Source organism: Oryctolagus cuniculus, chromosome 6 (assembly GCF_051225735.1).
Source record: "Oryctolagus cuniculus isolate XC-2025 breed Fujian yellow rabbit chromosome 6, ASM5122573v1, whole genome shotgun sequence".
NCBI lineage: Eukaryota > Metazoa > Chordata > Mammalia > Lagomorpha > Leporidae > Oryctolagus > Oryctolagus cuniculus.
In genome coordinates this window covers 127,438,062-127,466,001 of record NC_142872.1, presented here as the reverse complement: position 1 = coordinate 127,466,001, position 27,940 = coordinate 127,438,062, and the positions used below count along the sequence as shown (strand labels likewise).

Sequence of the window (27,940 nt, the reverse complement as noted above, 5' to 3'; positions counted from 1 at the left end):
TTCGAGAGAGTTTTTTGGAAATGACTACTTCTTTCCACAGACACTAAGCTACTTCAAGCAAAAAAAAAAAAAAAAAGCAAAGCTTCTATGAGAGAGAAGTCACTATATAACTCTACTAGTCCACGTAGTCTTAAAAACATGGAAAATATGGACTCAACACAGGAAGTTATAGACTTGGCTACAAGTTGAGTTTTAAATAAAATCCCTACACTGTATCTCAAAATATTTACAGGAACCAATGTTTTGATTTTTCTCTAAGTGTTAGTACCTATGCAAGAGGAAAGGCAATCTATGTACCACATCTACTAACACGTAATCATCCATATTTACTAATACTTAATTAGCCTCTGAACCTATGGGAAATAAGATACATTGCTTTTGTCAATTACTAACTATTCCCGTTTTGGAGTATGCGTCTGTTTTTCAGATACCAAAAAAACTGTCATGAAATATAAACATAAAATTATACTCATTTCATAATGACAGAATAAAATTTGCTTTTAAAGAACAATATTTTTCCTAGGGATATCAATGCATTTCTTTAAAGCTTTTTTAAAACTATTAACTGACATATTCATTTAACATTATAAAAGTTACAAAAAGAAATCATAAGGATCAATATTATTTAATCAGGTCATTTTAATAATATGTTAATTGTTAATAAAAATTAATAAAACTATCAGATTTAATTTTTTTATTATAAAGGAGAATTACTTTTCAATTTCACTGAAAAGCTCTCTCTCTCTCTCTCACATGCACACACCCACACCCACACCCACACCCTCACACACACAGTTAACCACTCAATAAATGGCCAAGTACACAGAGCACACTAATGTGATGATTTTTGGGCTACTCAATAAATTTTGAAGCTTTTCATTCCAAAACATTTAGAATTTATTCTTGTGTTTTTCAAATGAGATTCACCGTGAGAGAAGATGAAAAATACAAAACAATCATAAGCAGAAAGCAAGACAGATTAAGAAAAGCCGCCTAGGAAATGGCTTTGGTTTCCAGCTGATTTCTTTCAGTGTTCCCCTGGCTGTGGAGGATCCAGCCAACTACTCCTTCCACCTGGAGCCCACGGCCCCAAGGCTAAGGCCCTTCTCACTCCACCAGGAATCCTGCTGGGAGTTTGCACCTTCATGAGAGGGCTATCAAAGCCACAAACACTGCCTCTCTTGATGAGGGCTTGGCAGTCAGCCTGGAACAGCAAGGGGACCAACACAACACACAGAGTCCTGCATCACTAACAATAAGCAGTGCTTTGAGTTAGTAATGGCCTCATTTAACATGGATGGGCCTGACCCTCCCTCACACCTGTCACTCACAGCTTAGATAAGGCCTACTTGGCTTTCATTCCCCTCCCCGAGAAGGAGCCCTTCTGGGTAGTTTAATGGGAGAAAAATGGGAAGAGGTTGGAAAAGGAGTACTTTTAGAAAATGTGACAAAGAGTCTAAAGGAAGAGCCAGAGTTGGCAATGGTAGGAAATGCTTTAAAAAATATGAAAACTCTGTTTCCTAAACCAAACAAAACCTGGAGAGTGGATGCCATCGGAAGGAACAGGAAGTAGGAAGTAAATAGTAAGCAGAGAATGAAGATCAGCGAAAGGGAGACTTCCCCTGGCTTGTTTGCTCAAAGAGCAGATTTTCCTCTTGGGAAGGGAAGTGGGACTCAGTTAAACCAGAAACCTAAACACAGCCATTCTCACCCTCGTGCAGCGTCAGCACAAACACAGAGGACAACAAATCTCATTCAGGAAATGCTGTTGGTTTTTCATGGGAGCAGTTATAGTTTCTTGCTTGGTTTCCTGAAGGGTTCCAGGGGTGGGAAGAGGAGGGGGCAGGAGTGTGGGGCCCACCTTGTAGTAGTCTAGAGCAGGGGTAGGTAGAGGAGGGGGCGGGACTGTGGGGCCACCTTGTAGTAGTCTAGAGCAGGGGTAGGTAGAGGAGGGGGCGGGAGTGTGGGGCCCACCTTGTAGTAGTCTAGAGCAGGGGTAGGTAGAAGAGGGGGCGGGACTGTGGGGCTCACCTTGTAGTAGTCTAGAGCAGGGGTAGGTAGAGGAGTTGGCAGGAGTGTGAGGCCCACCTTGTGGTAGTCTAGAGCAGGGGTAGGTAGAGGAGGGGGCGGGACTGTGGGGCCACCTTGTAGTAGTCTAGAGCAGGGGTAGGTAGAGGAGGGGGCGGGAGTGTGGGGCCCACCTTGTAGTAGTCTAGAGCAGGGGTAGGTAGAGGAGGGGGCGGGACTGTGGGGCCCACCTTGAGTAGTCTGGAGCAGGGGTAGGTAGAGGAATTGGCGGGACTGTGAGGCCCACCTTGTAGTAGTCTAGAGCAGGGGTAAGTAGAGGAGGGAGCGGGAGTGCAGCACCTACTTTGTAGTAGTCATAGAGCAGGCCAAGGGCAGCTGCGCTGTCTTCGTCCCCATTGATGCTCATCATGGCCTTGGTGGCTGCTGTCAGGGGGTTCTCCAGGTACGACTTCCACGCTTCATCCTCGCTGGTGTAGGCTCTTCGGGTGTTGAATGGAGGGTCACTGGGCATGGGCACCAGGGCCACTAGTCTTTTATTACTGTCAAACAACAGAAATGTGAAGTTTGTTATCAGAGGAATGCTCCTTCTTCCCACTAATAATACACACATTTCATGTATTGTTAAAAGCACTAACATTTCTCCAGAATGGGGGAGAAAGGAGGGAAGATTAAAATTAAAGTTGATGGCCACTTTGCATTTAAGAAAAGCACCGGTTTTTTTTTCAGTCTCGGAGACTTAATAATAGTATGTAAAGGGTGCTACAGTTCAATGCTGGTCCCTCTAAGATCTCATGTTGAAATGTAGCTGGGGGCTGGCACCGCAGCTCAATAGGCTAATCCTCCACCTGCAGTGCTGCCACAGCAGATTCTAGTCCCAGTCAGGGTGCCAGTTCTGTCCCGGTTGCCCCTCTTCCAGGCCAGCTCTCTGCTGTGGCCCGGGAGTGCAGTGGAGGATGGCCCAAGTGCTTGGGCCCTGCACCTGCATGGGAGACCAGGAGAAGCACCTGGCTCCTGGCTTCGGATGAGCACGGTGTGCCGGCTGCGGCGGCCATTGGAGGGTGAACCAATGGCAAAAGGAAGACCTTGCTCTCTCTCTCTCTCTCTCACTGTCCACTCTGCCTGTCCAAAAAAAAAAAAAAAAAAAAAAAAGAGAGAGAGAGAGAGAGAAAAGAGAAAAGAAAGAAATGTAGCTGGAATCGTATTGAGAGGTGGGAACCCTGAGAGAGATGCGGGGTCCCGAGGGCTGTGCCTCATGTGAGAACCGACGCTGTTGTCACTGCAGTGGGTTTGTCGCCATGGGAGCAGGTGTGCCCTCCCTCTGCACTTCCACCTCCTGCCTTCTGCCAGAAGACGCAGCAAGAAGCCTCTGTCAGACACTGCTCCTGGACTTTAGACTTCCTAACCTCCAGGACTCAGAGCCAATAACTTTCTATTCAACTACCCAGGCTCAGGTATTCTATTAGAGGAACACAAAACACACTAAGACAGTTGATCCCTTTCAAATTGGTGTTCCATGTCCAATCATTCTAGGGGTTAACTAATTTTCTTTAATTAGTCTTCATTAATGAACACTAGAATGGAATCCTGTGAGAGCAGGTTTAATTTAACTTTCTGAAGTCTAATTATAAATGTAAGATACATTAAATGCAACCAATACATTAATGGTTATTAAAAACAATATTACCTAGTTTAATCTATCCTTGAAATTGCCAGCAAATTATGGACCACTCCAAATCTCTTAATTAAAAAAGGCAATATAAGCTGCTTGGTAAACACAGCATATTACAGATAATGTTATATAATAAGGATATGGAGCAAGAGTAATGAGACAGACTATATATACAAATTCCGTGCTGCTAAAGGATTCTGCTACATTTAAATGATATAAAAACGACAAAGATTATCATGGAAAGTAAGAAGAATATTTGCAGAATTTTCGGTAGAGATAAAAAGGGAGTTGGAGTCAGTCCTAATGAACCAGGCTTTGCCGAAAGTCAGCAATTAACAAATAAAGTCTTAAGAAAGTCTTAAAATGAGTGTGATAATGAGTTTAATATCCAAAGATCATGACAGTCTTCAACAGCTCCCCAAGCTGGGACCCCAGGTGTTAAGTTATATTAAAAAAAAAAAAAAAAAAAAAAAAAAACAGAGCAGCTTTGTCACTAATCTCTTGGCCATCTCTTCTTTGTCTGTTGAAATGGAACCAAAATAGAATAATGGGACATTGTATTTCAGAAACACTTATGTCAGCATATAGCAACAGGACGCAGGACAGAGACTAGTGACAGAACTGGTGAAGGTGACAGCAACACTAACCAGCAGAAATCCAAACACCAAGGCCTTCTAATGCTATACAGTTATAAAAGACGTCCCTTGTTGCAGGCATTCTCATAGGGTCTCACAGTGGTAGAAAACCCCTCTGCTTATTTGTGATGGAGAACTGGTGTGAACGCTCAATGAAGAGTGTGTTGAGAGCCCTTTATGTGCTGGCCTGGTGCCGTGCATGGCTGCAAGGTCAGAAAATGCCCATGGCAATGGGAAGATAGATTCAGGGATGGGGTGAAGTACACGGGACACACATTTAGCAGAGTGGCCTCCTGGACTCCATGGTGTCCAGGCCTCTGGTTTGGACTCTATATGTCACTGGTTTGGGGGAACTGATTGGGACAAAAGAGAGAATAGTGACTCAACTGAAAAGGAATTGGATTAGCCGGTGCAGCGGCTCACTAGGCTAATCCTCCGCCTAGCGGCGCCGGCACACCGGGTTCTAGTCCCGGTCAGGGCGCTGGATTCTGTCCCGGTTGCCCCTCTTCCAGGCCAGCTCTCTGTTGTGGCCAGGGAGTGCAGTGGAGGATGGCCCAGGTGCTTGGGCCCTGCACCCCATGGGAGACCAGGAAAAGCACCTGGCTCCTGGCTCCTGCCATCGGATCAGCGTGGTGCGCTGGCCACAGCGCGCCGGCCGCGGCGGCCATTGGAGGGTGAACCAACGGCAAAAGGAAGACCTTTCTCTCTGTCTCTCTCTCACTGTCCACTCTGCCTGTCAAAAAAAAAAAAAAAAAAAAAAAAAAGGAATTGGATTAAAGAGGTTCCTTGGATTAAAAGAGAAAAATTCTGGTCAAAGGGTTTCCTGATCAGTAGGCAACCTGGTGACTTCAGGTTGTGCAGGTCCTTGAAAGCCGAGTAGATACCAGAGCTTCTGTTTCTCCTGCCTTAAATACAAACAGCAATGCCCACTCTGCTCACTCACAAAGTGCTTGTGAGAATCAAATAAAATAATTGATAAAACAGGCATCTATGAGCCACGCAGTGCTGTGCAAGTACGATGCAACCCGCTCACTGCCCAATTCTATGCTCCCAGAAAGTTTGGGGGTAAAGTTGATTATAATTCAAAAGTGCTAAAGACAATCACCAATTAAAGGTAAATGAAGCAATTTACTTTGCAACATTCCAGAGCCCAATAGGTGTCAGCTTTGTGCTGATAGGGATAGGGATGGCGTGAATAAGACAGATTGTGAGCCTCGCCCAAGCAGCCTGCAGTGTAGCAGGAGAGAGAGTACTGCTGCTGGGTACACGACAAACAGGCCTAACCTAATCAGATAGTCACTTGTCTCTACCTGGACTTGACCGAGAGGACTGTGCTGGTCAGTGCTGAAATGGAAGGGGTAGGAACCATGTCTTTTCATGTGGAGAATATGTTGATGGTGACCAATAGTGCAATTTTCTTACAAAAGGAACAGGTTTGTGTTCATTCTGAAAAGCCCACTAGAGAAATGTGCATATTTCCGGATAATAATCAAGCAGCATCTCATGGTGTAGAAAATACTAACCAGATAGGATAGGGTTGGATTTGGAAACAAGAAATGGTGCTGGACTCCTGTGAGTCCAGGAGCAGAAGAAATGAGGCCCCTGGAGAAAGCTGAGAGGTGCTGGGGCAGGGGCCCCAGCTAGGACAGAGCCACCCTTCCCCACGGTTGTTCACTGTGGACAGTCCTGTGGCCGGCAGAGAGCGAAACAGAGGAGTCTGAGCCCCAGGCGTGGTCCACAAGGGCCCAGGCAGGATGTACACTTCCGCAAAGGCCAAGCCTGCTGGAAGGAGGAGCTTGGAAGTATCTGCAGCCTGCTGGTCATCGACAAAGATGAGATCGATTCTCTTTAATGCCAGAGGGAAGCCCTCACAAGGCGTCTTCAAAAGCACCAAAGGCAACTTTTTCATGAAGTGCAATTGGAACGTCTGTAGAAAGTGTTAATCTCAGGGAAACTGGGTAGAGAACCGATACTATCTTCGCCAATACGGCATCAGAGAAGTGGAACAGAAACGAAGTAGGAGACTTTCTGAAAAAGCTGTCAGATACTAGAGCAAATGATTAACCTGTCAGATCCTGAAGAAGTAAGAGACACAAAACTTCCTTCGTTTGCCATTTAGGTCTTGTACGTTGTACAGTAAAACTTGGGAGGAGGGAAACTTGCAGGACAGGAGTGTGGTGCAGTGGTTAAGTCCAGGCTTGGGATGCCCTCGCCCACATCAGAGTGCCTGGCTTGAGATCGGTTCCACTTCTGATCCAGATTCCTGCTAACATGCACCCTGGGAAGCAATAGGAGATGGCTCAAGTACGTGGATTCCCACCAACCAAGTGAGACACTGGGATATGGCTCCTGGCTCCTGGCTTTCACTTGACCCAGCCCTGACTATTATAGGCATTTGGGGAATGAACCAGTGGATACTCTTTGTCTTTCTTTCTGTGTGTCTCTCTGCCCTACAAATAAAATGCAAATAGTCTTTTAAAAGTTCATGGAGAAAGCATATTATGAAAAAACCATGGATTTCAATTTTTTCCGTACCAAAATAAACTTCTCTCAATTCCATTTTTCCATGAACTTTGTTTTTTTTGTTTACAATTTATTTTATTTGTGTGGGGAGCAACTCGGACTAGACTAAGTTACTGGAATTAAGACTTATTCTATGCATCTGCTCTCCCACAATATGGCGCTGAGAAGGGAGAAACAGCTTCTACACAGCTGCCTCCAGTTCAACCAATAAACTGTAGGACCTGCTCCTGATTGGAGGAGAGCAGCGTACTTGGCGTGTGGGTAGCAGAGTTGGGATTGGTGGAAGAGGACTATAAAGGAGGAGAGAGACAACATGCACCAGGAACATCTGAGGGAACATCTATCTGAAGGAACACCTGTGCAGCCCCCGAGAGAGCCGGCCAGCGGTGTGCCGCTCCCCCGCGGAAGTGGGGAAAGTGGCTAGGGGGAACCACCCTTCCACGGAGGTGGAAGGGACGGTAGCCAACCCGGGAAGAACCAGCAGCAAACCCGGGAAGGGCCAAGCAGACAAAAGAACAGCGCAGGGTCCTGTGTCGTTCCTCCACGAAGAGGGGGAGCGACATAATGGTGCCGTGACTCGGATAGGAAGCCTAGGCAGGGTTTAGTGTCGTTCCTCCATGAAGAGGGGGAGCGACATAATGGTGCCGTGACTCGGATAGAAAACCTAGGAGGGAAGAAACGGGAAGAAGTGGGAAAATACTGGAGAGAGAGACTAGCAAAGAGCCTAGGGAAAAGCCGGACGGAAAAGGTGCCGGAAGAAGCTATTGAAAGCCTAGGCATAGACTCGGATACGGACTGTGGGAAAGAAGTTAGGATTGAAAGCTAGGATTTAAAGTGAAAGCAAGAAGAAACTTAGACTCAGATACGGACTGCAGGTTGAAAGTGAAAGTGAAACCTAGAAGAAACTTGGACTTGGATGCGGACTGTGGGGAGAAGCCGGGAGAAATGAGAGGGGAATACTGTTGTTGGAAGAAAAGTTAGGGAAACATACCGGGTAGAGAAAAATATGTTAGGGAGGATGAAGCCGCGAGTGCAGGCTGAAGTGGAGACGTAAGCTATCTTGGGATTCTTCAAGTCAGCCCGGGGAGCAAAAGGCGAAAATCTGGAACCAGAGGCAGAGACGTGGGCCGCCAGGTTGGAATCCGTCAGATTAGCCGGGGAGCAAAGGACGGGAAGCCAAGCCAAAGGGCACAGACGTGAGCTGGGTTGAATTCGCCAGGTTAGCCTGGGGAACTTGGACTGAATACCGGTGGCGGAAACGTGAGCTGTGCTGTGTGACTCGTGGAAGCCGCCGCGCGCAGAGAGAGCGCGCGGGGCACAAGTAGATAGGGAACCCGGGGCTAGCGCGAGGCCGTGGTGCAGACGCAAAGGGCGCAGAGCGCGCGGAGCCGAGAAGCAGCCTCGGGGCGGGTGCCGGGATGCCGCAGGGATGAGAAACAGAAGTTTAGAAGTAAAATGAGAGAAATAGGAATGCTGGTAGATAGAAGTAAAATAGGAGAAATAGGAATGCCCGGAGATAGAGAAATAGAGAAAAATAAGGCCTCCCCACAACATGGCAATGAGAGAGCTTGGATTCGGTCTGCCTGATTAGTAAGACGATAAGCACTTGTGGGCGGCTGCAGGTCACCGAAGACAGGCACGTTATCAACACCAATAAGTCTCCCCACAAGACGGCAATGAGAAGGCTTGGATTCGGTTTGCCTGATTGCTAGGGCTTGTAAGCACCTGCAGGCAGTTCTAGCAGAGCAGAGCATGTGCTGCAGGGCACCGAACACAGGCACTCATCAGCGCCTGAAAACCTCCTCACAACACGGCAAAGAGAGGACCCAGATTCAGTTTGCCTGATTGGTAGGGCTTGTAAGCACCTGTGGGCAACTCCAGCAAGCAGAGCAGAGTGTGCGCCGTGGGGCACCGAAGACAGGCGCGTATCAACGCAAAAAAATAAAAAGAAAGGGGGATCTGTGGGGAGCAACTCGGACTAGACTAAGTTACTGGAATTAAGACTTATTCTATGCATCTGCTCTCCTACAATATGGCGCTGAGAAGGGAGAAACAGCTTCTACACAGCTGCCTCCAGTTCAACCAATAAACTGTAGGACCTGCTCCTGATTGGAGGAGAGCAGCGTACTCGGCATGTGGGTAGCAGAGTTGGGATTGGTGGAAGAGGACTATAAAGGAGGAGAGAGACAACATGCACCAGGAACATCTGAGGGAACATCTATCTGAAGGAACACCTGTGCAGCCCCCGAGAGAGCCGGCCGGCGGTGTGCCGCTCCCCCGTGGAAGTGGGGAAAGTGGCTAGGGGGAACCGCCCTTCCACGGAGGTGGAAGGGACGGTAGCCAACCCGGGAAGAACCAGCAGCAAACCCGGGAAGGGCCAAGCAGACAAAAGAACAGCGCAGGGTCCTGTGTCGTTCCTCCACGAAGAGGGGGAGCTACAATTTGAAAGTCAGAGAGAGAGGGATAGAGAGAGAAGAGAGATTGATCTTCCACCTGCTGATTTGCTCCCCAGGTGGCCACAGTGGCCAGGGCTGGGCCAGGTAGAAGCCAGAAGCCAGAAGCCAGGAGCCAGGAGCCAGGAGTTTCGTTTGGGTTTTCCACATGTGTGGCAGGGGCCCAAGCACTTAGGCCATCTTCTGCTGCTTTCCTAAGCCATTAACAGGGAACTGGATAGGAAGTGGAACAGCCAGGACTCAAACCAGTGCCCATCGGGGATGCGGCGACACAAGCAGCAGTTTTACCTGCTCTGCCACAAGCCATCCCCTCCATGAACTTTTTGGAGTAGCTGGTATTGCTGTGGGGGAGGAGAAGGGCAGGGGAGCTGTTAATTACAACACTGGCTAATTTCCAAAAGTGTAGCAGGAAGTGCCAAGCTGCCCGGCCAGAGCCAAGTCTTGATTTACACTGCCGGAGAGTTGGCTTTGTTTATTTTCTTCCCCAGTCTTCCTTCTTAAAGTCCCTGCTCCACCCTGCTGGGCATGCCAGATTCCCGTTTCTAGCACGAACATCCACTAGGAGGTGGAGGAGGTTCATCAGCCCGCACCTTACCATGAAGCTTGCAGAGAGCTTGCGCCACCCATGGAAAGAAATCTACAGGAAAAGCTCAGCTTTCCTGGCACTTCCTTCTGACGCTGCTGGTGGCCTAGGAGGCGACTCCCTTCAACAATAACTTTGGGTTTTCTCCATAGATCACTATCTCTCTGGTACAGGGCACTGGCAATTCAAGTTGGGTTTAATAAAAACAGAATAATCTCTCTGGAACACTGAGCAAAAATGTAGACAGAGGGGGAAGTTTCATAGAGCAGCTTCGACCAAAGTTAGATAGAACACTTTCCAGAGTTGTGACCATGGTTCTTTGGAAATGTTCTAATTCTGCCCTGGTCACCTCTTAATATATCCTTCGTAAGGGGAGTGGCACTGTGGCGCAGTGAGTTAAGCCACCACCTGCAATGCTGGCATCCCATATTGGAGGGCCACCTGGAATCCTGGCTGCTCCACTTCTAATCCAGCTCCCTGCTAATGCACCTGAGGAGGCAGTGGATGATGGCCCAAGTCTGCTACCTTATGTGGGAGACCCAGACGGAGCACCAGGCTCCTGGCTCCAGGCCTGGCAGTTGTGGCCATTTGGAAAGTAACCAGCAGATGAAATCTCTCCTTCTCCCTGTCACTCTGCCTTTCAAATCTTTTTTTTTTTTTAAATAATACTCTCAAACTATCCCTATTTGCAGATGACATGATTCTATATATAGGGGATCCAAAAGACTCCACTGAGAGGCTACTGGAACTCATAAAAGAGTTGGTAAAGTGGCAGGGTATAAAATCACAGGAAAATCAATAGCCTTTGTAAACACAGACAGTGTCATGGTTAAGAAAGGACTTTTAAGGTCAGTCCCATTCACAATAGCAAAAATAATTAAATACCTTGGAATAAATTTAACCAAGGATGTCAAAGATCTGATGAAAATTACAAAACACTAAAGAAAGAAATAGAAAAAGACACTTCAAAATGGAAAAATCTTCCATGTTCATGGTTTGGAAGAATCAATATCATCAAAATGTCCATACTACCAAAAGCAATTTACAGAATCAATGAAATCCCAATCAAAATGCCAACAACATTTTTCATAGATCTAGAAAAAAAAATGATACTAAAAATCATATGGAAACACAAGAGACCCCAAAGAGCCAAAGTAATCCTATACAACAAAAAGCCAGAGGCATCAGAATACCTGATTTCAAGATATAATACAGGGCAGTTATAACCAAAACAGCCTGGTACTAGCACAAAAATAGACATGTAGATGAATGTAACAGAATAGAAACTCCAGAAATCAATCCAGGCATCTACAACCAACTTATCTTTGCAAAGGAGCTAAAATCAACCCCTGGAGCAAGGACAGTCTCTTCAACAAATGGTGCTGGGGAACTGGATCTCTGCATTCAAGAGTATGAAACTAAACCCCTAGCTTACACCTTCTACAAGAATCCACTCAAAAGAATCAAAGACCTAAACCTATGACCTGATACCGTCAAATTACTAGACAACATTGGGGAAACTCTGCAAGACATTGACATAGGCAAAAATTTATTGGAAAAGACCCCAGGAGCACAGGCAATTGAAGCCAAAATTGACAAATGGAATTACATCAAGTTGAGAAGCTCCTGCACTGCAAAAGAAACATTCAGCAAGGTGAAGAGGCAACTGACAGAATGGGAGAAAACATTTGCAAGCTACACAACTGATAAAGGGTTAATATTCAAAATCTATAAAGCACTCAAGAAGCTCAACAACAACAAAACAAATAATCCAGTTAAGAAATGGGCAAAGGACCGAAACAGGAAATTCAAATGGCCAACAGACACTAAAAAAAAAAAAAATACTCAGGATCACTAGCCATCAGGGAAATGCAAATCAAACCACAATGAGGATTCACCTCACTCCTGTTAGAATGGCTTTCCTACACAAACAAATGCTGGTGAGGATGTGGGGAAAAAGATACTCTAATCACTGTTGGTGAGAATGTAAACTGGTGCAGTTACTGTGGAAGACAATATGGAGATACCTCAGAAATCTGAAAATAGACCTTCCATAGGATCCAGTCATCCTACTCCTGGGAATTTACCCAAACCAAAAGAAATCAGCATCTGTACCCTATGTTCATTGCAGCACAATTCACAATAGCTAAGATATAGAATCAACCCAAATGTCCATCAACTATTGACTGGATAAAGAAAATTTGGTATATACACACCATGGAGTACTACTTAGCTGTAAATAAATAAATAAAATGAAATCCTGATTTTTGCAACAAGATGGATACAACTAGAAACCATTACACTTAGTGAAACAAGCAGGCCCAAAGAGACAGATATCATGTTTTCCCTGATTCAAGGTGATTAATAGAGTACCTAAAATGCAATGTTTAGGAGTGAAATGGACATTGAGATCTGATGATTGTTTACAGCCTTTGTCTCTTCTGTTGAGGAACAGTGTTGTTTTTTTTTTCTTCTTCATACTATTTGTTGAACTCTTTTACTTAGTGTAGGGTAAATTATACAATCATTAAGTAAATTGAAAATAGATCTTTGTAAAAATTAAGAATGTGAGAGGGAGGAGGAAGAAGGGTTGGCACTTGGTGGGGTGGGGAGTACCACTATATTCCTAAATCTGTATATGAAATACATGAAACTTATTTAACTTAAATATTAGAATACACACACACACACACACACGCACGCACACTTTGGGCATATCCCACATCAGGGTACATGGATTCAATGCCTACCAATGCAAACTCTGGGAGGCAGTGGTGATGGCTAAAGCTGTTGCGTTCCTACCACCTACATGGGACCCAACCCTGACCACTGCAGACACTTAAGGAATGAATCAGCCCATGGGAGCACCCCCACCCCAAAATAAACAAAAATGTTTTTAAGAAACCACAAATACCAGGCAAATGAAACACCTTTATGAAGCTTCAGGCAAGCTATGTTCTGGGTATTCTTGAACATATAGCTGCAAACATCAGCTGTGATCCTGACCCCTGGGCCCTCATTTGGAGAAGAAGGTGGATGACGAGTCACACATCCACAGCAAGGCGCAGGCAGGGAGCGCACATGTGCAGCTCCTTTGAGTCTCATTTGTTTTCTTGAAGCCACTACTTCATTTTGTGCACGTGGAGAGAAAAGCAAAGAGGTGAGTCATAGCCAAGGTGAGAGAGGGAGCAGCCACAGCACTGAGGTCCTAACCAAGGCTCCAGATGGCTCTGCGAGGGAGAACCCCTGCCCCTCCTCCTCCTCTGAGCACTAGTCAGAGCCTGATGCCAAGGACCCTTTGCTGGGGAGAAGCAAAGGAAGCTTAGCGCTTAGCATTTAGCACCTGCATCTTCTAAAAAATATGGACACAAAAGTCTACAAATCCAGACACATATTGGCTTATAAAGACCGCTGAATGAATTATATCCTAATAGAGCAGCTTTCAAAAAAATAAGACACTGGAGACACAAAATAAAAAATATGACTTTGAAGCACCCACACGATGGATCACTTTCAAACAATCTTCCATCACCCTTCCCCCTGCCAAGCACCGAAGGGCGTTGGCTTTTATTGTTTTTGGTTTGCAGCAATTTGGTTCTGGAGTTGGATAAACTCAGTTTAAATCTCAGCTCTGTCAATTACTGAATTTAAATGTTACTTCTTTGAGCTTCCTTTTTTTTTTTTTTTTCATCTGACTCATTATTATCTATCTTGCAGCATTGTTCTAAAGGAATAGCTCAACTATTTATAGATGAAAGACCTGGCAGGTAACAGATTTTCAATAAATAAGCATCAGAGAAATTCCTTCTCTTTGAAATGGCTAGTACTGACCTCTGCTCAAAATCCAATGGACAGTTCTCGGTTCTTACTCCTCAGATAGTCTTGGACATTTCTTAATTCTGCAACATCTTGCTTTGCCTGGGTTCCAAGCCACTGTACTCAGGTGGTTCTCCTCCTTGCTAGCCAAGCATCCACTTCTAATTTATACTTTCCCTGAGCTCTCTGATTTTCTGATTTCTATAACTCTGATGATTCACTGCTGTTTCTCTTTCTACCTTAATGCTAATGACTTTCATTGATTTTCTACCTAAATGATTAACAGATATGTATCACCTGAGAGCCAATTCTACATTTCTACTTAGATATTCTGTTCCCAATTTAAACTCAATGAACCCAAACCTAAGCTAATCATGATTTAATCAGCTGTGCACTCCTCAGCATTGTCCAATTGTCCATCCCTGGACACCCAAAGCTGAATTTTCCATATGATTTTAAAATACAGGCTCAGGACCAGATTACCTTGGTGACAACCTGCACCATTTAACAGTTAGTTAACCTTCTGTGTATTAGCTTTCTCAGCTATAAAATGGAGTTGTATCCCAAACTAGGTAGGATGATGATACTGACTTCTGCTATGCATGCAGCGTAAAAACCATATACCTACCACTGCTGTTCTTTCTCTTTGTCCCTAGCAAGGAGACAATCTTCATGGCCACTATCACAGCTCTAGCCTTAGCTATTCATACTTTGAGCTTTCCCCTCTTCAATGTATACTAAAGTCTGGTGGAATAATCTTCATAGAATATCGTTTCCACCAAGACTATTCTATGATCCGTTCCCACCTGTAACATCAAGTCCAAAGTCCTCTGGACGACATGTAAGCTTCTGCATTATCTAGCCCCTATCTACTTCTCAAAATGTCTACTTGCATAAAACATGGAATTAAGCCATTTCCTGAAGACGCCCATTCCAACGTCCATGCCTTTGTTTAGATTGTTCCTCTGCCAGAAATGCCCTTCCTGCTTCTCTCTACTTCTACTCTTATTGAGGCCCAACCACAGCATCCTGTCCTCTAGGAAATCCTCCACGATTTCCCCGTGTTAGTCCTTCAGAACCTGCCTCTGCTACGAACTCCTGTCACACATCTATATTTTATTACATAATCGGCCATTTACTTTTTATGTCAAGATTACTATGCAAGGAAGTCTCGTTCATTCTGAGACCCACAAGCTACACCAAGAAAGTGGCAGTCCACAGAGCAAAGAGCCAGCAGCTCCCCTGCACAGCCCATAGTCGCCCACTTTGCCCTGGCCTGCCTTTGGCTCCCAGTCTGCCTGGCTTCACTCTAAAATTTAGACAGACTTTGTCTCTGGCTTTGCCTTTGGTTTCCCTCTCAAAGCACCAACTCCCACACCATGACCAAGTGAATTCTCACTCTCTATCTCTTCCTGTCTGTGCTCAATGAAAGACCATCTAGGCCGGCGCCGTGGCTCACTAGGCTAATCCTCCACCTGCGGTGCCGGCACACCGGGTTCTAGTCCTGGTTGCTCTTCTTCCAGGCCAGCTCTCTGCTGTGGCCAGGGAGGGCAGTGGAGGATGGCCCAAGTGCTTGGGCCCTGCACCCACATGGGAGACCAGGAGGAAGCACCTGGCTCCTGACTTAGGATCAGCGCAGCATACTGGCCGCAGTGGCCATTTGTGGGGTGAACCAACGGAAGGAAGACCTTTCTCTCTGTCTCTCTCTAACTTTGCCTGTCGAAAAAAAGAAAAAGACCATCTAGAGGAATCCCAGTGACACCTAACTCACATCATGCCACTCTCAAGCTTAATCCTGTGGTGACTCCATATTCCCCTTAGAACTGACGTCAGAGCTGTACCTGTGGTCCACCAGCCCTCCAGGATCTTGCCCCCTCCTTCTCGCTCATTCTGACCCATTCTGACCTGCTACACTGGTCCCTTGGCCTCCACCTTAGGGCCATGGCTTGAGCTGTTCCATCTTCCCAAAGTGTTTTTCTGCAAGTGCCAACAGCTAACTCTCATCTCGTCTAAGCCTCTGCCCAAATCTCACCTCATTGAGACCTACCCTCCACAACCCTATTTAATACAGCAACCTACCTCCATGCTCCCCAAAACTCTCTTCAAAACCTTCATCTCAGAGCCGGCACTGTGGCACAACAGGTTATGCCACAACCTGAAGTGCCAGCATAGCATTTGGGTACCAGTTCAAGTCCTGGCTGCTCTACTTCTGATCCAGTTCCCTGCTAATACAGGGGAAGATGGACCAAGTCCTTAGCCCCTGCCACCCAACGTGGGAGTCCCAGAAAACAGCTCCTGGCTACTGACTTTAGCCTGGCCTGGTCCTGGCTGTTGTGGCCATATGGGAAGTGAACCAGCAGATAGCTCTGTCTCTCCCCTTCTCTCTCCCAAAATTTCAAGTACTGAAGACTTCAAATATAAGTTCTTGGGAGACTAGAATTTGTATGATTCATGTGTGTGCATAAGAGGAAAGGCACCCTGAATGTGCCCGATTTCATATGGTCTTTTTTCATATGAACTTTTCATTGCCCTTGTCCTGCTCTCTGCTGTTTCTTCCATAGCAGTTATCACCTCCTAACATACCATGTTGCATACTTTTGTTCAGTGTGCATTGTCTGTGCGCTTCTACCAGAACTTAAATGCCATTGTATAGGATTCTGTTGTGTTCATGGATTTACCACAAGCACCTTAAACTGTGCCTGCCACACAGTGGTACTGAGTTAACATCTGTTGAATGAGTGAATGAAATTTCCATTGAAGAATTAAAGTGTAACCCAGGGCTTCAAATATTAGTAGGAATAGGAAAGTTGTGTTTTTCAGTTTTTCATAAAATCAGTTGCTAGCAGGATGGGAAGTTGGTTGTAAACTATCCACATGTAAGGTGCCTTCAGCTTAGCAAGCATCATTGTCAATTTAATGGGACAACCTTTGGAATTATTTGATCTTTTGGTCCCTTTTAATTCTCTACTTCAAATTTAACAAAATGGAAATTTGTTCTTCTATTTAAACACAAGCTGTAGCACCAGGAAGCCAAGCACACTTATAGTCAGAGCAGAGGCACTGGAGAGGAAGGCTGAACCTGATCAGCAGAAATCTGGTATTACCCGTCATCCCTCTCCCCCAGCATCAACCTGAGTTAGGGGCAAAGGAAGAACGTTCACCCAGGCCAAGCTGTGCCCTGCTCCCGAGAGGTCATGAAGCACCAATATCACTCCCGGGATTTTCTGCCTCAATCTCCCTTCCCTCTCTCTTTGAAGATCATATGAAATCGGGCACATTCAGGGTGCCTTCCCTCTTATGCACACACGCATACATGCACACACTTGCATGTACACACAGCCCTTATCTTGGAATCATACAAATTCTAGTCTCCCAAGAACTTATATTTGAAGTCTTCAGTACTTGAAATTTTGGTCTCCATCTCCTTCAGTTTCTTGTAGCTGACTAGGCCAAACTAAACAAAACAACAACAAAAAAACTGACCACATTCATTCAGACTGCAACATAAAAAGCAAAGTCGCAAGAAGTGACAATTATTTTTTCCTTTGAGAATTGTAGCATGTTTTCCATTCACAGGGTGAGAATTTCAAATGGAAACTGATCGCCTTAGACTGGATTCATGTCACAGTTTAATGTCAAGGAGGCTAGCTCTTTCAGCGCTGGCTGCCATCAGTAATACCCCTCCTCTCAGCACTTGCTAGAAGACACTTTCCACGTTAGAACATGGGCTGAAACGGATTAGGAGGTTGCTATGCTCAGCACTTGTCCTGAAGACCCTAACCTTTTGTCCCTGACCTAACCTGTGTAAGATGCAAGAGAGCTTAAATGACTCAACATACCTGGAGTGACACTGATGATCTTCAGGTGAAAGATGGTTATGTTTGAGAAAGATTAATTTCAGTGAAAATATTGTGTCCTCCACAATGTAGAATGTGTAGCTTTTTTTTTTTTGAGATTTAAAAAGATTTATTAGAGTCAAAGAGCTCCAGCCAGAGTAGCATGGAGGGGGCTTCCAAGAGAGAAAAGAACCTGAAGAACCTCATAGCACTGGGGTTTTTAAGTACAGTTTCAAAGGAAAAACAAAAAAACTTGATAATCAGATCGTCATTCAGTTACCAATCAAGGACAAAACCCATCAAAAGACCTGATTATAGCTTTTTAAAATAAGCTGTAAAACAGATGTTTTGAAAGATAGTTCTACTGTAGTTACTGGTAGCATAATATACTGATCCACTGATTGAAGCAGTCTATCATTGTTCCTCCAGCTTTGGTAGTGCCCACACATGCTCTTACTTCATGCATGAAGTCATGTAATTCAGAACAGAAAGGATCAGTAATAAAATTAATAAGCTTTGGAAAGGCCCAAACACTAGAAATAAATCCTAAATGGGACAGGTGATTAGTGGTTAAGATGTCCACGAGTCCCATATCGGAATATCTGGCTCCGGCTTCCTGCGAGTGTAGACCCTGGGAGGCAGCAGTGATGGCTGAAGTAACTGGGTCCCTGTCAACCTAGATTGAGTTCCCAGGTCCTGGCTTCAGCATCTGAGGAGTGAACCAGTGGATGGGAGCTCTCTGTCTCTGTCTCTCAAATAAAAGAAAAGAAAGAAATCAAAAGAAGATATCACAATAAAAAGTGGAATGAAAAGAATGAGAAAATTAGAGAGGCAGAGAGAGATAGGTCTTCCATCCATTGGTTCACTCCCCAGTTGGCTACAATGGCCAGAGCTGAGCCAGGAGCTTAATCCAGTCTCCCACATGGAAATTTGGGCCATCCTCTGCTGCCCTCCCAGGCCATAGCAGAGAGCTGGATGGGAAGTGGAGCAGCGGGGACTCGAGCCAGCACCCATATGGGATGCTGGCACTGCAGGCAGCAGCTTTACCCACTACACCACAGCACTGGCCCCCCAAAAAATTTTCTAAAAAGGGTTTGTAGAGACTAAAACCTATGAAACCACTATAATTAATTAATGTGGGTATGTAAATCAAAACCCAAAATGTTAACTATGATTATTGGTCTGGTCTTATTTGCTATTTTTTCACTTTCTTCATCGTCTGCCATAGTAATGTCAAGATGTTTATTGAGCACTTACCCTACGCCAGGTAGTGTCCTAGCATCTTACGTTGGCTAGCTCATATATTCCTTACAATAATCTGAAACTCACATCTGGTAACGACATCCCTCATGCAGAGTAGGAAGCCGAGACTGTACCTCACTCAATGTAACTCTCCCAGGGCCACGGAGCAGTCACTGTAGACCAGGGGTACATCCAGAGCCTGAGCACTTAAGCACCTGTCTCTGTTGCCAAGTCTGAAGGTGCTGTCCATACAATCACTGACGCCACAGTACAACTCATAGTCCTTTGACTGGATGGTGGTGCAGAAGCGATAGGAGTACAGTAGAAACTGGGCTTCAAAGCTTATGTCTCCCCAGGCTAGGGCTATGTAGTCTCAGCCTGTCTCACGAGCTGGACAGTGACGGCAGCCACAGCACCCAGTAAGTCCCAGAAGCATGAGGGTACAGTGTTGCTGAGCTAGGATGATTGGTAGGTTAGGCTAATAAATGTGTCTCAACTTGGAATATTAACTTACAGTGGCTTCCTGGAACACAACCCTACTCTAAGTCAAGCAGCTTCTGTATTTTCACAGTAAGAAAAAAGTTCCTTGCAAAAGAGAAATTAGAATGGACACAAGAGACCTACACAACAGGAAATTTGTCACATGAAAGCAAATCAGACAATGTTCAAATTGTCTGTGTCTTCCTCTTTGTAATTCTGCCTTTCAGAGGAAGATTTTAATTTATATATGGACTTCAAAAAAATTTTGCATCAAAAACTTACCTTTTATTCTAGTTTTCTATAAATTTTTTGAAATACCCTCTTATAAAGCACATAACTACATGCTGAAATCCAAGGATTAATTCAAGGAAAAGAACTTGTGTAATTGTCTGAGTTGAAGCTGACTATGTGTGTTTTTGTGGGAATTCCATTTTTACAGGAAAAAACGTCAGACTGACAAACTAAGAGTTCAGACTTGAGTATTTGGCACACACTTCCCCAAAATAAACCAAGTGTGAGTCTATCACTTCAAGGAAAACTGACAGTATTTTTTGCCAACGATAAAATTTGAGTCTTCAAGAAAAAATTAGAATTTCCAAAAGCTTGCATTCACCACTAGTAACTTCCTAATACTTAAAGTTTATTATCTGATGAGATTGATGGAGATTTTAATGGATGTCATTTTTCTGCCATGGATGTTGAAGTATGCTAACATTTGGAAGATTTGAATAACTCAGTCAACCAATATTTCCAAATGTCAGTGCATAACATGATAAAAAAAAATCACAAAAAGGTGAAAGATCTATTCAAGGTAAAAGAAAGGCTATGGATTTTATTATAACAGAGTACAGAAAGTTCCTCATATGGTTTCAGTTTCCGTATCACAATTAGCCTTTAAGAAATGGCCGATTGTTGAACTTTGGTGCAGGAGCAAAGAATAAATACAGTTGTCTGAGGCTACGAAAATACATCTTCCTTTCCCAACTCTCAGTGTAAAGCAGAATTCTTTAACCAAACAACATTTTGTCACAGATTGAGTGCAGATGCAGATATGGGAAGCCAGCACTCATCTGCTAAGGAGACAGGAAAGAGAAATACAAAAATATAAGTAACACCAAACTTCTCTCTAAATTCCTTTGCTTAGGAAAAATTAGCTATTTTTCATTTTTAAAGACTTATTTATTCAAAAGGTAGAGTTAGAGAGAGAGAAGGAGAAGCACAGATAGACAAATCTTCCCCCCACTGGTTCACTCCCCAGATGGCTGCAATGGTCAGGGCCAGGCCAGACTGAAGCCAGGAGTCAGGAGCTTCTTCCAGGTCTCCATGTGGGTACAGGGACCCGAACTCTTGGGCCATCCTCCACTGCTTTCCCAGGTGCATTGACAGTAAGCTGGATTGGAAGTAGAGCAGCAGGGACTTGAACCAGCACCCATATGGTATGCTGGTGTTGCAGGCAGTGGCTTAACCTGCTATACCACAATGTCAGCCCTGCTATTCTTCATTTTTTAAATGTTGTGTTAATATGCAATGGTTGGGGTCCAGTGTTGTGGCACAGTGGGTTAAGTTGCCACTTGCAACCCCAGCATCCCATATGGAAGCATCAGTTTGAGTTGGGGCTGCTCTGCTTCCCTGCTAATGTGCCTGGGAAAGCAGTAGATGATGGCCCAAGTGCTTGAGCCCCTGCTACTCATGTGGAGTTACTGGAGGATTGAACCAATGGGTGGAAAATGGTCTCACCTTTCAAATATATAATAAATATTTTAAAAATGCAATGGGTTTATCATTATTTTCATTGAATCATAAATAAGTTATATTTTACATCTTTTTAAGCAATTTGGGATTTTTTAAATTTTATTTATCTATTTGAGGAGCAGAGAAAATCAGTCAGACAGGGCTCTCATTTGCTGGTTCACTCCCCAAATGCCCACAGCAGCCGTGGCTAGGCAGGGCCCAAAGCCAGGAGCTGGGAACTCAATCCATGTTTCCCACGTGGCAAGCAGGAGCCCGACTACTTGAGCCATCACTGCCGTCTCCTAGGGCCTGCACCAGCAGGAAGCTGGAATAAGGAGCCAGGGCCATGAATCAGACCCAGGGACTCCACGACGGGATGCAGGCACCTTAACCGCTAGGCCAGATGCCTGCTCCCATCTTTCCTGCTGGGATGGTAAATATCAGTGGACAGAACCCACACAAGCACACTCTTTAGGGCCCTTGGATGGTGATGCTGCCCATTTGGATTTGCCAAAGAAAAAGCTGTAATGTGCTTCCTGGAAGGGAAAAGATAAAAGTTCTTTTATTTATTTTTTTTATAATTTATTTTTTTGGACAGGCAGAGTGGACAGTGAGAGGGAGAGAGACAGAGAGAAAGGTCTTCCTATTCTATTGGTTCACCCCCAAAATGGCCGCTGCGGCCGGCGCGCTACGGCCGGCGCGCTAAGACCGGCACACCATGGCCGGCGCACTACGGCCAGCACACCACGCTGATCCCTAAAAGTTCTTAAGAAAAAAAAAATGCTTTGGTTGCTAAGAGCTATGATAAAAAGAAATATTCAGGGGCTGTATTGTGGCACAGTGGGTTAAGCAAGAATTTGAGACTTCGCATCCCATTTGGTAGCACAGGTTCAAGACCCAGCTGCTCCACTTCCAATCCAGCTCCCTGCTAATGTGCCTAGGAAGGCAGTAAAAAATGGCCCAAGTGCTTGGAGCCCTGCCACCCATGTGGGAGACAGGGATGGGGTTTCTGGGTCCCAGCTTTGGCTGGCCCTGACCTGGGTTACAGTGGCCATGTGAGGAGTGAACCCGCAGATAGAAGATCTGTTTCTCCTTCTTCGTCATGCTGCCTTTCAAATAAAAATGATAAAGAAGAAGAAATATCCTATGAAATTGTGAAGAAGCAAAAAGAAATGTTCCTTTTGCTGTTGCATCTCAAACTGCAAAATTTATGGCCACAGTACATGTATCAGTACTTGGCTAAGATAAAAAAAAGCAGTAAGTTTGTGTAGGTATATATAGAAAAAAAAATGCAATTGGAGTTGGTACTATCCACTGTTGCATGCATTCCCTAGGGGTCCTGGGATGTGTGCCCCACCAACAAGGTGGGTACTTACGGTAAGTACTTTCAATGAGCTTAAAAACAAACACTCTTTTTTAAGAAGCCATCAGACACAGGGAAACTGACCACATGGTAGTCCACCGAGCAAGACCCTACCCACTTGAAAAATTCTTATCAAAAAGCCAAAAAATCACTGACTGCAACAGTTATATTTTACATCAACAAAAAGATGAAATTTAAACCCCATATATTCAGAAATTACAGCACGTTCTTCTAATCACAGGACAAAGAACAGCTCTTAAAAGAAATTTTTTTTTTTTTTTTTTTGAAAATTAGAATACAGGGGCTGGTGCTGTGGCGCAGTAGGTTAACGCCCTGGCCTGAAGCACCGGCAACCCATATGGGCGCTGGTTCTAGTCCTGGCTGCTCCTCTTCCAATCCAGCTCTCTACTATGGCCTGGGAAGGCAGTGGAGGATGACCGGAGTACTTGGGCCCCTGCGCCCACGTGGGAGACCTGGAGGAAACTCCTGGCTCCTGGCTCCTGATTGGCGCAGCTTTGGCCACTGTGGCCAATTGGGGAGTGAACCAGCGGATGGAAGACCTTTCTCTGTCTCTACCTCTCTCTATAACTCCGTCTTTCAAATGAATAAAAATAAATCTTTAAAAAAAATAAGAAAATTAGAATATAGCAATAAAAAATGTTATATATTGTGGAACTCAAAGAGGCACTTAGAGGTGAATCTCACAGCTTTAACTGCTTATCTTAGAAATGAACAATAGGCCGGCACCACAGCTCAATAGGTTAATCCTCCGCCTGCGGTGCTGGCACCCTGGGTTCTAGTCCCATTTGGGATGCCAGATTCTGTCCCAATTGCCCCTCTTCCAGTCCAGCTCTCTGCTATGGCCTGGGAGTGCAGTGGAGGATGGCCCAAGTGCTTGGGCCCTGCACCCCATGGGAGACCAGGAGAAGCACCTGGCTCCTGGATTCAGATAAGCATGGTGCGCCGGCCACAGCACGCTGGCTGCAGTGGCCATTGGAGGGTGAACCAATGGTAAAGGAAGACCTTTCTCTCTGTCTCTCTCTCTCACTGTCTACTCTGCCTGTCCAAAAAAAAAAAAAAAAGTAAAGAAACGAACAATGGCTAAATATTAAAACTAAGTATATAACATGGCAGAAAAATAGAATTCACTCAAAGATAGTAGGAAAAAAAGGATGTCATAAAACAAAGACAAAAATTAATGAAGTCATATGAAAAAGTGTGATTTAAGACAAAAGTTGGGGGGCTGATGCTGTGGCATAGTGGGTAAAGCCACCATCTGCACTGCCGGCATCCCATATGGACCCCGGGTTTGAGTCCCAGCTGCTCCACTTCCGATCCAGCTCTCTGCTGTGGCCTGGGAAAGCAGTGGAAGATGGCCCAGGTCCTTGGGCCCCTGCACCTGCATGGGAGACCCAGAAGAAGCTCCTGGCTCCTGGCTTCAAACTGGCACAGCTCTGGCCATTGGGACTATTTGGGGAGTGAACCAGTAGATGGAAGATTTCTCTTTTTCTCTTTCTCTTTCTCTCTCCCCCCTCTCTTCTCTGTCCCCTCTCTCTGCCTCTTTAACTCTGCTTTTCAAATCAATAAATAAATCTTTAAACAAACAAACAAACAAAAAAAAGACAAGGGACCAGCACCATGGCTCAGTAGGTTAATCTTCCACCTGCTGTGCCAGCATCCCACATGGGCACCAGTTCTAGTCCTGGCTGCTCCTCTTCCATTCCAGTTTGCTGCTATGGCCTGGGAAAGCAGTAGAAGATGGCCCAAGCACTTGGGCCCCTGTATCCTACCTTCCTGGGAGACCAGGAAGAAGCACCTGGCTCCTGGCTTTGGATCAGCGCAGCTCTGGCCATTGCGGCCATTTGGGGAGTGAACCAATGGGAGGAAGACCTTTCTCTCTGTCTCTCCCTCTCACTGTCTGTAACTCTACCTCTCAAATAAATAAATAAAATCTTAAAAAAAAGAAAAAATTTGATCCTTTGAAATAAAGAAAATAACCAAACTGGCAAAAATAATCAAGAATTAGAAAAGAAAAAGATAAAATTTTAGACATAGCACACATGAAAGAATATTATGAATGCCTTTATATGCTAATAATTTGAAAATTTAGACAAGGTGAACACATTTCTAGAAAATAAATGATCAAAACTGATTCAATTATTTGAAAACACAGAAAAAAAATTTTTGGAGCAATCTAGTAGCTAGCACTATGACCCAGTGCTGATGGTATTCCGGAGATGGTGAGAAAAACATCAGATAACCCACAGGAAGAGGAATTCTATCACCCTGCGGAATGATGCTAACCCTCATGAAAACAAACTGGTACAAAGGTATGTGAGTAAACAAAGAAAGAAGATGATGACCCAGGAGGAAAAAGAAAAGAAAGAACGGTTACCCTTCCAAGGTGGAACTATGAGTGACTTAGCCTTCTTGAGCAAGTTTTATTTGAAAATTGCTTATGCAACAGAAAATAAATGGCAAAAAAAGATCACCTAGCTGAGGGAGAAGTATTGCACTGAAGAAATGAACTAGAGTGAACTAATAAGTTTGAGCATTTTCCTCTCTATGGCAACCACGTGAGAAATGCGGCCATGGCAATCCTGACACGATTCACTACTGCAAACAAAAGGCTCTGACCGGGCGCCTTTCTGCCTTCACCTACGTAGGAAGGGGCTCTTCAGTGCTGGCTTTGTGGACCCAATGACTCTAGCACCAAAGGCATTCTTAGAAGAGAAATCAGCAAAAAAAAAAAAAAAAAAAAAAAAAAAAAAATCAACTCATTTCATGCAACTTCAATTCCACAACTACTCAGAGGTAGATAGAATTTAGGCATTTATGTATTTGTCAGGCTTTTCAATAGCCTGGGGGACAGCTTGCTTTTGTGTTTATGAATAGAATTATAGCGTGCAAGAATGGAAATAAATGATTACTCCATTCTTCTCACTTTACAGCTGGGGAAACTGAGGAACAGAGAGAGGGACAGACTGCACCGTTCCCCTGGGATTATGGTTACCTGCAGAAACGACTGGAGAGGGCAAGTTGCTAAAAAGCACTCATGTTGGAGGCTACTCTACAGCACTTTGCTGATAAATCAAGCACTCTTCCATGAGGATAAAATGAAAATTAGATACACCTCCAGGCACAGTTTCCCAGCTCCATCCGGAGCTCCTGCCCCTGAATTTGTTAAACAACCTTCCTTGAGCTCCCGCTGTGCCACAGGCTCTGACCTAAGCGCAGGGACCTGCAGCGTTGATCAAGCCACGAAAGGTCTCTGTAACTGGGGAGAAACTCATTCAAATAGCTTCCTCTAGTAGCTCATGGAAATCCCATCACGGTGCTCACTCTGAGATCCTTTCTTCATCATAGGCTCTAGTCTGTAGATAGACACATACGCAAGTTCAGGGCTAAACATATCATGGCAAATTGCATCATGGTAACTATGCGTGTTTTATATGCTGGGGGCACCACCACTTAAACACCTTGAAAATGAGAATACCACTCATCTCACGGGTCTTCACTGAGCGCTTGGGTTGCTACTGGGATACAGTGATGAAAACGCCCCTGTGTCTGACCCGTGCAGATGCCCCACGGGTTACAGGTGCTGCGAGAGTACATGGTGACAGGGCACCTGCGCCAGCCATGAGCACCTCACAGATCTCCAGCTACAGAGAGCAGAGCAGACGGCGGAGCTCTGCAGCCCACTCTGAAATCCACCTGCACACTGGTGTGGAGGGGGCGCTTCCCCACGGGCTGCCCATGACCAGTGACTGTGCAGGGAGGGTCTGCTAAGGCAGGCACATTCCTGGGGCAGGGAGTCAGCTCTGATGGCCGACTCTGACCCACCGAGGAGGTCACTGAAATGGCTCAGGGAAGACAGAGCAGGGAGTATCTTCTAAATAATGGAGAAAAAAAGCAATCCCATAGGGCCTCTCTCAAGGATATACATCTATATAATCTACATATCCCTTTTCTTCACCCTAATTCAGCCTAATTCTTCTATTATTTAGGCAGGAGTTTTTAATGTTTACTATCCTTGTGTATTATGTACTAAATCTTAATTTGTATCTCACATAGCATGCAAATTAGTCCATATTCTTCAAAATTAACAGAGGTAGTCATTGGTAAGAGTGCTAGAATCCACTGTAGTCTTTAATAGATGTGGAAATGGATCAGAGACCTAAAAGAGGTTAATCAAGGAAGTAATGGGAAAATTGATGCAGAATCCATACAAAACACAGGAATTAAACAAAATGTCCCTTCTGCAAAATGCAACAAGCCAAGTGAATGGACTTGGCTATATAATACATTTCATCTAAGACAAATAATAAAAATAAATAAAATTAAATAAATAAGAAAATCCAGTTAAGCTTTTGGTTTGCCCAATGAGAGTTCAGATGGGCTGCTGAGGGAACAATCAGGAAAATAAGAACTCATCGTTTGTTTTCCTCTTGTGGATGAGAATCAGAGGAATCCAAACGTAGCCATCTGGCCGTGGATCTGTGCTTCAAGAGAAAAATACCCCAATTTAAAAACTGCCACTCAACAGTGAATGAAAGGAAAAGCAACCTTTCTATTAGTATATTATAATCTATATATTAGTATATATATTTCACATATATATTACGTGAAAGTGGACATATATGGGGACTGGCGCTGTGATGTAGCAGGTAAAGCCACCACCTCTAGTACCAGCATCCCATATGGACTCCAGTTCAAGTCCTGGCTGCTCCACTTCCGATCCAGCTCTCTGCTATGGCCTGGGAAAGCAGTAGGAGATGGCCCAAGTCCTTGGGCCCCTGCACCCACATGGGAGACTGGAAGAAGCTCCTGGCTCCTGGCTTCGGATTGGCATAGCTCCGGCCATTGTGGCCAACTGAGGAATGAACCAGTGGATAGAAGACCTCTCTCTGTGTGTAACTTTGACTTTCAGATAAATTAATAAAACCTTTTTGAAATAAAACCTTTTCAGATAAATAAAACCTTTTTTAAAAAAGTGCAAGTATATGTGCATAGACATACACATGTGTATATGTGTGTGTGTGTGTGTGTGTGTGTGTAGCATACTTAAGTGGTGGGTTGGAGCAGGATGGCTGTGATGTGGGTGAAAGGGAGTAGCATGGGAAGACTGAGCGATAAAAAAGGAGAAGGGGGAGGGTGCACGTTTAGCACAGCGGTTAAGACACTACTTGAGATGCCACATCCCACACTCGAGTGCAAGGGTCCCAGTCCTGGCCCTGCTTCTAATACCAGCTTCCTGTTAACGTGCCCTGTGAGAGACAGCAGGTCACGGCTCAGGTATGTGGGTTCCTGTCACCCATGTGGTGACCTGGATTCAGTTCCAGCCTCCCGGCTTCCCCTGGCCCCATCTCAACTGTTGCAGGCATCTGGGGAATGAACCAGTGAATGGAAGATCTGTGTGTCTGTCTCTTTGCCTTCCAAACAACTGGAAATAAAAGTTTTTAAAACACTCTATAAATGTCCTCATTTAAGCATTTATGTAAATTATGGGTGTATGTAAAATTTTATGCAAGTAAAGAAGTTTTAAAGAAAGGAAGGGGCAGGGGCACTGTTGGAAGAATTT

At 44.8% G+C, this 27,940-nt stretch overlaps 1 protein-coding gene across 12 annotated transcripts in view; it reads right to left on the bottom strand.

The window, feature by feature from the left end:
- The window catches only part of GRHL2 (grainyhead like transcription factor 2), a 160,669-nt gene that overhangs the window by 106,619 nt on the left and 26,110 nt on the right, over positions 1 to 27,940 (bottom strand). For 11 of the 12 annotated variants that reach the window (XM_089336414.1, XM_089336411.1, XM_070075373.2 and 8 more), the window contains one exon: positions 2,372 to 2,567. In XM_089336414.1, coding sequence (XP_089192540.1) covers positions 2,372 to 2,539 — 168 coding nt within the window. In that variant the 5' untranslated portion in view covers positions 2,540 to 2,567. Of the gene's footprint in view, positions 1 to 2,371; positions 2,568 to 13,722; positions 13,885 to 27,940 lie in introns of those variants that run through there. The other variant, XM_089336413.1, reaches the window with a different exon arrangement.